The 11151-nt window shown below is 46.5% G+C and overlaps 1 protein-coding gene across 1 annotated transcript; it reads right to left on the bottom strand.

The window, feature by feature from the left end:
* Positions 1-4397: 4397 nt before the first annotated feature.
* Positions 4398-8804, bottom strand: NEFL (neurofilament light chain). The gene is made up of 4 exons (XM_010948330.3): positions 7510-8804; positions 6344-6468; positions 5598-5953; positions 4398-4970 (listed from the first exon to the last, which is right to left on the bottom strand). The coding sequence occupies exons 1-4, from the start codon at positions 8554-8556 to the stop codon at positions 4828-4830; spliced, it is 1671 nt and encodes a 556-aa protein (XP_010946632.2). The 5' UTR covers positions 8557-8804; the 3' UTR covers positions 4398-4827.
* Positions 8805-11151: the final 2347 nt, after the last annotated feature.

Raw genomic sequence — 11151 nt, 5'->3', positions numbered from 1 at the left:
AGACCTGATTGGTGAACCAGGCCTCCAAAGGGCCACGCCAGTGACTTCGCAGGGAAGGATAAGGTAGCCGGAGACTCAGCTTTCCTCTCTATTTTCCTTCTTGGTGCCTCCTGCCTGCCCTCAACTCCTCCCAGTCCCACCTGAATAGCAGAAACCAGAAAGTGTGATTTCTGAGAGTGCTTTAGCCACAGTAGAGAGTGGGCTGATTTCAGCTTCTACAGCATCCATGGGGCACTTCGGGGTGGGGGGGTGTAGGCGCACAGCCCTTAAACAAATAGCCCCTCCTCAGGCAAAGCAACCCCTGGGATTTTTTTTTTTCTTTTTTTTTCTTTTTTTTTTTTTTTTTTTTTTTTGAGTGAGGGGTATCCTCAGCTCGCTATTCTGAGGTGGGAGAGACAGGAATCTTGCTGTTCCAGTCAGGAGCCTCACAGCCCTGCGCTTCTCCCCGGCCACCTGTAAAACAACACTTTGCTCAAGCTTGAGGACGATTTAAACAAAATGGTAGAAAAGTGCTCCCTTTAACCCACTGGCAAGCCGGACGGCAGAGGAGAGTAAGTGTGATGTTCGGTTAAGAGCATGGACTTTAGAGCTGGCCAGGCAGGTTTGAATCTCAGCCCTGCCACAAACTAGCTGTGTGACCCAGGTCAAGTTACCAAACCTTAATTCCTCATCTGTAAAATCGGGATGATAATCATACTGGACTGAGAACATTGTCATAGGAAAGAAATTGATGAGTTAATATATACAATGCACTTAGATCAGTGCCTGGGACACAGTAACCAATCTGACAGCACTAGAATCTCCATGTAGGAAAAAAGTGACCAAGTTAATTGCTTACCAGTTTAATGTTATGCATGAAACATCACACAAAGTTTCTTTTTAGGTGATAGATTTTAGTGCGGAGATAATATTAATATGTGTGTATCCCATTCAGCCATTAAGCTTGACCTTCTAAAAGTTTTTCAGGAAATTTTCAATCTAGAGTGGATCTGAGAAATCACGTGCAGGACCCTTATGTATCTAAGGAGATTGAGGCCAGTGTGGCGGTGGGGAAGGCCAGCCCTCCATAACAAAAACACTAGAATCTAGAATAGACACATGAACATTTTTTGCACATAAGACATGCAGATGACCAATGGGCACATGAAAAGATGCCCAAAATGTCAGAGAAATGCAAATCAAAATTAAAACAAGGTATCACCCCACGCTGGTCAGTATCGCTATTATTAAAAAGTCCATAAACGATAAATGCTGGAGAGGATGTGGAGGAAAGGGAACCTCCTACACTGCTTGTGGGGACGTAATTTGGTGCAGCCGTTGTGGAAAACAATACGAAGATAGCTTTAAAAACTAAAAAATAGACTTACCATATGATCCAGCAGTCCCACTCCTGGGCATATATCCAGAAAAGACCAAAGCTCTAATTCAAAAAGATACATGCACCCTAATGTTCAGAGCAGCACTATTTACATCAGCCAAGACATGGAAACAACCTAAATGTCCATTGACAGATAAATGGACAAAGAAGTGGTATATACGTACAATGGACTACTACTCAGCCATAAAAAAAGAATGAAATACTGACATTTGCAGTAGCATGGATGGACCTAGAGATTATCATGTGAAGTAAGTCAGACAGAGAAACACAAATATCATATGATATCACTCATACGTGGAATCTAAAAAAAGTGACATAAATGAACTTATTTTAAAAACAGAAAGAGACTCACAAACATAGAAAACAAACTTATGATTACCAAAGGGGAAGGCGGGGATCAATTAGGGGCTTGGGATTAACAGATACACACTACTGTATATAAAATAAACAGCAAGGACCTACTGTATAACACAGGGAATGATATTCAATATCTTGTAATAACCTATAATGAAAAAGAGTATGAAAAAGAATGTATATGTGTATAACTGAACCACTATAATAGTTATATAGATGGTTATTATAATGTAATAATCTATATGAAAAAGAATATATAGAATAGACACTTGATTTTTGTTTCTCTGCTCTTTCCACAAAGCGTTAACTAGCCTGGGAGTGATTACTGAATTGGCTTTCTAGTCATCCCGAAGGCATTTTAATCAATCAAGAAGGTATTAATGCAATCAACATTTATCATGCTCTACTATGGTAAGAACGATGCTCGATGCTGGGGTAAAACTGTGAGCAAGGCGTCTGATTGCCATGCTTATGAGGACCACACTATGCCAGGGGACGCAGATATTTACCCAATGATCGTGGAAATGGATGCCGATTCCAACTGTGTGAGAGTCTGCAAGTTCTCATGAACGCATTTAATAGAGGAATTTGGCCCAGTCAGAGAAGGCTTCCCCAAGGGGATGACAACTGAGTCACCAAAATCTGGGTGAGGCGGAGGGAAAGATAGAAAAGATGAGTGCTCCAGACAGAGAAATCCGCAAAACTCCCTGTGGCAGGAGGGAGAGCGGAGCTCTAGGAGACTTGCCCCTCCCCGCAGAAGTGGGGGAGGGGCGAGGGGTTACGCACAGGATGAGGATCAAGCAGTAGTTTGAGATTAGGTCTGTACAGGCCTTGAAGATAACCTTAAAGATTTGGGGTTTTATAGGAAAAGAACTGGGAAACTGTCGCAGGGTTTTCATCAAAAAGATGGCGTGATCAAAATTCCTTTTCTTAAAGATTAGCTTACTCTAGCATGCTGATCGAAGGCCAAGAGCAGGCACCGGAAGGTTCCTTAAGGTAACGGCAGTGTAAATGGAGAAATGTGGATGGAGTCTAGCTATGCAGGCAATAAAATCAGTAGGACTTGGTGATGGATCAGACCAGAGAGATTAGGGAGAAGAAATGGGAAGAATGATGTCATGCTCAGTCTCTGGTCTGCAGAATTGGATGGCTGGGCAGTGGCGCCATTAACTAGGGAAGGGAATGCAGAACAAAAACTAGAGTGTGGGGGGAGCAGAAGGGAGAGGGAGAATGATCAAGGTACCACACTTGAGGAAAGTTTTTTAAAGACTTCAAATCCATTTAGTTTAGGTTTTTTAGTTTTTTATTATGGCACACAGGATAAATGATGGTACATTGCTCTTACTTCAAGTCATTCTCAAACCAACCAGCTGTTTCCATTTGGCTAAAGTTACTTTTTCACATGTAATTTGCATCTGTTTGAGATTTACCATGTGCAGCATCCCATGTTGAACAAACATAAATGTGAAAAGCTTAGTCTCGGAGGTAAAGTAACACCTTATCTCTACAGAAGCCAATGTATTCAGAATCCTCATAGTTCAAATCTGTAGCATCATGGCAGATAAAGAAATATTTTACCCATTTGCTTTGGTGACAGATATTTAACTAGAAATACATAGTGTGATTGGATCAAATAACTTTAAATGGAGACCACTTTGCTTCCCCATTAAATTCATGACTTTTGAAAGTTGTCTAAACAATCAATATTGAACAAAATTAGTTGACAAAGCAATCGTGTGAGAACAGAAGCAGAACAGCGGGTAGCCAATAATTTCATCTACATTCCACATTAAGTGCAAACGCAAGAGCTTTCGTAACTTTACAGTGAGCAGGGAGGACGGATGGGGTGTGTATCTAATGCAATGTCCAACCAGTTAGAGCTATCATTGAAATCCAAATATTTCCCAATAAAGACATGCAGAGCAATGACACTGTAACATACAAATATACAATCCCCCTGTCAGTGACTGATCACGATTTCATTATCTGTACCTGTAGTTCTTAAAAAGTTTAAAATAGGTGTCATTAAAGGGTATTTACTTGAGGCAACAGAATTAAGCTAACAAGACCCTAAATCATGAGCTCAGGATTGCAGGCAACATGTTTACAAAGGCAAATGCACTTTGATATCCTTACTCCTCTCCATCCAAAATTATACATGGATAAAAACATTATTCCTTCTGATTATATCATTTGCTTGGCTTTCCACTTCTGCTCATGACATTTGGAATATATATTTTAAATGTGGTTATAGGGTGAATTCATATCCCATCCATTTTGCATTTCTATACTAGTATTAAAGTTACCTGTTTACCATAAAAGATATCTTTATCACAAAATTTCGGAACTGCCTCCAAAAAGCCATTCCCAACACTGTATAATACACTTATGGGGCAAAGTATATTGCTATTTATAAAAGAAAGAGAACCCGAGCAACTCATTTACTCAAGTTTATTAGAGGTAAAATTTTTGAGGGGAGAGATTTCATGAATGGTCATGACCTAATTCCATCCTGTGAATTACCAATGGGGGAGCGGGGATGCACTGTAATTGTTGTAATTTTGACTTCAAGAAATTTGGAGGTCACAGTCCACTTGTATGTGTCTTGTATCCGTGCCCTCCCTCATTAAGATATTTGAATTAAGTCAACCACCACAGCAAGAAATGTCATTCAGTGTAACTTTATTTACTATTTATTGCACATAATTCGAGGTCTTTAATTTCTAACCACCAAAGGTTCAAAGGACTATTTTTTCCACAAAGTTTAACATTAACATTAGTGAATTCATTTACTTGTGGGTTTTTTACTGTATTGTAAACATCTGAATTATTCACATTGCCATAGATCCTGAACTCATAAGCGTGGACCATGCACAGGCTGACAGCAAGCCAGAAAGCCACTCGGCAAGCAAACAGATACTCTGCGGAAGGAAAAGTCATAGCACATTTAATGTCCAACCTAAGTCATCTCAGAATTAGACGTATATTGACTTCTTAATTCATATAGTATCTGGAACTCAACTGGTTGGTTGGTGATGGGGTTGACCTGATTTTGGGAGAATGATTCCTGGAATAATTAAGGGAAGGAGTGGGGCTCAATCTTTCTTCTTGGTTGCTTGTTCCTCGCCAGCACCTTCATCTTTCTTCTCCTCCTCCTCAGCTTCTTTGGTTTCTTCTCCCTCTTTGCCTTCACCTCCCTCTTCTTCCTCCTTTGCCTCCTCAGATTCTTCCTTGGCAGCTTTAAGATAAAAAGAAAAGGTACAAACTCCAAATCCAGGGGTCAGTCCAGTCAAAACATTTCTGCTAAGGTTTCACGGAGGAACACAGATGTCAGAACACCTGCCCCCAACCTCTCAGCATCTCTCTCTCAAAACACAGGCAATAGACAATGCTTGCCAGGAATAACTGTCCACTGAATACATACTTAAGTAGAAGGAGGTTTCATCTAGGTCCTGGGAGCTCTGCTCTCTGCCAGAACTTCGGTTTTTCTTTAGTTATGTGTTCAGTTTTCATTTTTGTTTCGTAGGACACGAAACTGCTGAGTTAAATGAATAGATTGTAAAATGTATAATAGGAATAAAAAGACAGCAGGAGAAGGATTTTTTTTTATGTTATTTTCAAAATGTACCAAGCTAATCAGAGAAGCATGTCTCTGGGTGGACTGTCAATTTGAGAAAGGAGGTGCTCACTAAAGGCTGGTTGAAGAAATAGATAAATGTACTATTTCAGATTCAGAACTCATTATGAATAAAACTTCCTCGGCATAAGCAAGGCTTCATTTATCTTATCCAGCTCCTAACAGATAACCACGCCCAGACTGCACTGGAAGTTTACGGTGTTTTTTGTTTGTTTGTTTCAATCCTACCTTCTTCCTCTTGGGCGCCCTCCTCTTCCTCGGCCTCAGCCTCAGCCTCAGCCTCCGCTTCGGCCTCAGCCTCTTCCTTCTCCTTCTCCTCCTCCTCAGCTTCTCCTTCGGAGGCAGGTTCCTCCTTGGCTTCCTCAGCTTTTGCAGCCTCAATGGTCTCCTCCACCTCGATCTGCTCCTCCTGGACGTGGCTGGTGTAATAGGACGGGAAGGAGCGGGCGGACATCAAGTAGGAGCTGGTCTGTAAACCGCCATAGGCAGATCGGCCAAAGACCTGGGTGCTCTGGGAGTAGCCGCTGGTTATGCTTCCCACGCTGGTGAAACTGAGCCGGGTCTCCTCACCTTCCAAGAGTTTCCTGGGGAGGCACGGGGAGGGTGGGGTTGACAAACATGAACAAAGGAATTGTGCTGAGCAGACCACTCATTACCTTCCCCAAAACGCCACCATTAAAGGCAAAGGCAGGTAGGAACAGGGTTGGAATTCTCAAAACTCAATGACTGAGGATGTTGTGAATGAGACTAGAGGGGGAAAAAAACCCTTAAAATAGTCCTATTAGACTTAAAAATGGAATGGGAAGCTAAGAACAGGTCACATTATTGCAGGATTAAAGTCTTCTTGGAAAAGGCCAAAAAGTGAACACAATTATTTCAAAGGACTATTCCTGAAGGTTTCTAATTCAACTCAAAGGATGTCTGATGTTCTTCCCAAGGCAGAAGGGCTGTTCCCTTCGCCCCTCCAGTCTTACCTGTAAGCTGCAATCTCAATGTCCAAAGCCATCTTCACATTCAGAAGGTCTTGGTACTCCTTCAGGTATCTTGCCATTTCACTCTTTGTGGTTCTCAGTTCATTTTCTAATTTGTTGATCGTGTCCTGTCAGGGGGGAAAAAAGAAAAGAAATCCAAGCATAAATCCCTATGGCTATTATTTTACTACAGCATAGCTGCAAAGGCCTAGGTTTAATTAAAATCAAACGTGCACACCTTAGGTAAAAATCTCCCCTAGCAACTGCCTTTTCTCTTTTTACACCCTTCTTTGCTTGCCTAAAAAAAAAAAAAAAAGATCCAGCTTCACAGAGCATACAATGAAATCAAAAAACGATTTAAAAACTGATAGAAGAAAAAAGTTCTAGTTTTCTTTCATTAATATAGTGCAATGATCATCGTGAAATGCTTGCAAGGAACTAAATTGATTTTTTTTTAAAAAAAAAAAAACCTGTTTCTCATTTACTGGTTAACTCTATCCAGATTATATACAAGAAATCCACTTCTTTATAGGAGAAGGAAGTGGCTAAACTGAATTTTTTAATTTTTATTTAAAATATTTTCTATGTATCTATATTACTTTTTTCTCCTCTCCAAAAGATGGAAAGCCTTTAAAAAAACATTTGCGAACATCATTACCTATTACAATTTTGACTCTATTCCTGTCTACTTGCTAAGGGAAGGGAGTGGGTGGTAAAACTAGTCAGATAGCATGCTGGTCACAGTCATCCTTCTGAACTAATGAGAGCTCGTCCCTGTATTTGTTAATTAGATAGTCCAGTCTGTGCCACAAAGCAACCTGTGAATTCAGGGCAGCAGAGAGGCAGGCCAAGAGGCCACGCCCAGCTCCCCATCCCCTCTCCCACCCCACCCAACCCCCTGCAGGGTTGGACCGCCTTACTGCGGAACAGGGATGCAACTGCACCACCGCGCACATCTTCGCAGACTGCTGTCGAGCCCCCACCCCGCCCTCCAAGTGCCCCACCTCCTCCCGTGCAGCCTCCCAGGAGCCAAGTTCTACTCCCCCTAACAGCGGCCTCCAGGAGCCTCATCTCCGGTCTCCACTCCCCAGGCGCGCCCTCAGCTCTCCCCCATCCTAACTCGATTCTGCAGCCCCCGCCCCGCCCCCGCCGTTTTCCCGGTGCCGTACCTGCATAGCACTAATGTCGGCGTTCTGCTTGTCCTCCAGCTCCTGCAACTGCTTCTCCAGCGCTTCGTTCATGCCCCGGCACGCTTCGATCTCCAGGGTCTTGGCCTTGAGCAGGCGGCGGCTCTCGGACACCTCGTCCTTGGCGGCGCGCACCGCATCGGTGTTCTTGGCGGCGCTCTCGGTCAGCACGGTGAAGCGGCTCTTGAACCACTCTTCGGCGTTCTGCATGTTCTTGGCGGCCAGCTTCTCATACTGGGCGCGGATGTCCTTGAGCGCGGCGGAGAGGTCGGGCTTGGTGGACACGTCCATCTCCACGGAGATCTGGGCGTACTGGATCTGCGCCTGCAGCTCGGCGATCTCCTCTTCGTGCACCTTCTTCAGAAAGGTGATTTCGTCCATCAGGCTGTCGATGCGCTTCTCGAGCTCTGCGCGGGCGAGAGCCGCCTCGTCGGCCCCTTTGCGCGCCTCCATCAGCCGGCCCTCGGCGTCCTCGCGGCTCAGCACCTCCTCCTCGTAGCGCGCCTGCAGGTTGCGCAGAGTCTCCTCCAGCCCCTCGCGCTCGCCCTGCAGCGCCTGCTTCTCGTTGGTGGCGTCTTCCGCCGCCAGGCGCAGGTCGCGGATCTCCTGCTCGTACAGCGCCCGGAAGCGGGACGGCTCGGAGTGCTTCTGGCGCAGCACCAGCAGCTCAGCTTCCAGGACCTTGTTCTGCTGCTCCAGCTCGTGCACGCGCTCGATGAAGCTAGCGAATCGGTCGTTGAGGTCCTGCAGCTGCGCCTTCTCCTGGGTGCGGATGGACTTGAGATCGTTGCTGATGGCGGCGACCTGGCTCAGGTCGAGGTTCTCGAGACTGGGCATCAAGGAGCCGGAGCTGGAGGAGTAGCTGCGGCGCACGGACAGCGAGGAGGAGACGGGCGCCGAGTAGCTGGAGTAAGCGGAGCGCGCGGTGCTGTAGCCGCTGCGCACGCTGGAGATGTGCACCCGGGGCGTCTCCACGTAGCGCCGTTTGTAGGAGGTCGAGTAGTACGGCTCGTAGCTGAAGGAACTCATGGTGGCGGTCGGTGTCCCCCGGCCGGCGGCGGCGATGGGGGCCTAGAGAGAAGAACGAGGGAGAGAGGAAGAGGGAGGGATGGATGGCTGTGTGCGGCTCGGCGCGGTCCTGCCACCCCTATTTATACTCCAGGAGGATTCTGACGCAGCCTGCGATCGATCACGGCGCGCCTGGCCGGTGGGGGCAGCGCGATGCTGCAGCCAAGGGGCGGATTCTGCGCAAAAGGAAGGCGGGGGCGAGCCACAGGCCGCGGGGAGGCTGCGGCTCTCGTTCTTTGCACTTTTCTCCGAGGCCCTCTGTTTTCTCCGAGACCCCGTACCCCCCCCCCACTCATTTCTTCTCTACTCCCACCCCATCGTACTTGTTCCTTGACCCCCTAACACTCAGATTCGAGTGTGTCCTCTATAAAAGGTTCTCACTCCCTTCTGACACCTTAGTTTTCCATATCCCTGTACCTCGGAGACACACTCCCCTCCTGACTCGCCCCTTCCCCACCGGGGGTCGTCATCCCCTTGGTGTTCATGGTGACAGTGCTGTACCTCTGGGGCACCGGAGATACAAATAGGTGGCATGTGTGTGGCATATAAGGGGGAAAGTTTTGTATTTCTTACTAAATGTTTCTGGCACTTTCTTGAATTTATGGCCCTTTCTCTTGGTGATTTTTCTTTTTCTCCAATGCGCTTCTTACACACACACACACACACACACACACACACACACACACACACACACACACACACACACACACACACACACACGTGAAACTGCAGCACTGCAGGTGTTGCTTTTAGCATTTCTAAACAGAGCAGTTCATGTCAGCCTTTTAGTGTTCCTAGATTTTCTCATTTCTTTCTGAGGAGCGTGTTGCAGCTTGGAGGTGGAGGAGAACCGAGAATGAGTTTGAAACTAGCCGGGGAGGAAACCGACTTGCCAAGGCAGCGGCGAACTCCGTGGCGGGGAACTTAAGACTGTCGCACGCTGCCTGTGTCTGCTTCGTAAGCCTTAATCCCTGCTCGGCATCGCCAAGCCCATCACACTAAAAGCCCCTTTCCCTCTTTTGCCACCGGGTAGCACCCAACCTGATGATTTCAACGAGCCACGCAGGTGGCTGATTTTCAGAGGGGAGCTGCTGCCGCCGCCCCGAGCACAAAGTGTGTCTCCTGGGAGCAGAGCTCAGCCCCGAGACAGCTCGTTCTGGGGCGGACAGAACATAGCCGTGTGGTTCTTCGCCCCGGATTCACTCCAATGAATACACAACAGGTACAGTCCGAAATCCATGGATTTCCTTTTGGAAACATCCAGGTCCCTGAAACACTGCACGCCGTAATGCACACTAATACGGCCCCTGCGGTTTACAGAGCATTTCCACTCACATTGTGTTAGGGTGTCCTCCGGTTTCAGGGAGGGATCGCAGAGATATACACAGGATACCTAACGTTTTTCTAAGCAAGCTTTTAACTTTTGTTTTATTTGTATAAGAGTAGCATTTGATGCACAACGTACTGATTTTTTTTTTTTTTTTTGAAAGAAGCAAATGCAGGGGAAACATGACAGTTTTCAAACTGAGAAGCCGGGATCGCTTTCCCGGTGATGCTGAGACATCTAAGTGCTTGGAGCAGACTCCACAGTTGCTCCCGGAGGAACTGCAGTCCTCTCCCGGCGACAGGAGGGTGGGATGAGGCTTAAACCCCTGAGGTCCTTTGTGACTCTAAGACATCTTTCCCTCTTCGTGGTAGAGGAAAGAATGCAGCTGAGAACTTGCATGGGGTTTCTAAACAATCTTTATGGTCTCAAATAAATGCAACTTCATTAACATTAACGTGGGTAGCTCAAATCTATCAAGAGGTCCATCCACACTCAGTCATTCTAGGATTTCAAGCTGAGGCTGTCCTGATTTTGCTTGGTCCTGGCAGATACGGTAGCACGCTTATTCAGATGACTTTATAGCCGACATATCTTTGATCTCATTGATCAGTGATTCAACAGTGGGAAAGGCTTCTCTGGGGAGAGGAAGGGGGTGGTTGTGAGACCCTAAGCAAGCCGTAGTCTTGTCTGCTCCCAATTACCCACATGTGGATGACAAGTGACAGAATGGATTTTTCTTTTAACCTGCCTCATATAAACTATATAGTTTCACCCTCGCTGTGTGAGTCCGCCTACACTATACTCTTAGGTATTCACTCACTCATTTCCTCTGTGCCAGCTCCCTTCCCTCAGTTTCAGGTCACCCTCAGAGATCTTAAGTCCATCAGCATTTTTGCCAAGGCTCCTCCTGGCCGAAGCCCTTGACTGCGGAGCAGGCTGCTCAGAAAGAGGGAGGCGACTGATGGATGCTGCAGGGATGGTGAGATGCTGCGGAGAGAAGGAACCTGTGGGGCATCTGCTGTGGTCCTCTGGACAGCAGGAAAGGGAGGCACCCTGGAGTGGTGGAGGGTAGGAATGAGAGGGCAGGGACCCTTCCTCCCCTTTGCTGAGCCTGGTGAAAGAGGCATGGGGGGAGGGGCAGATCTACTACATTTAGGAACGAAGACCCCTGCTCTAGTTCCGTAGGTCCTGGCACGGTCACTTCATTCTTCACTGCAGCCTTATGTTAC

The sequence above is a fragment of the Camelus bactrianus genome, chromosome 31, assembly GCF_048773025.1.
Source record: "Camelus bactrianus isolate YW-2024 breed Bactrian camel chromosome 31, ASM4877302v1, whole genome shotgun sequence".
In the NCBI taxonomy this organism is placed as follows: domain Eukaryota; kingdom Metazoa; phylum Chordata; class Mammalia; order Artiodactyla; family Camelidae; genus Camelus; species Camelus bactrianus.
This window is presented reverse-complemented; position numbering and strand designations above follow the sequence as displayed.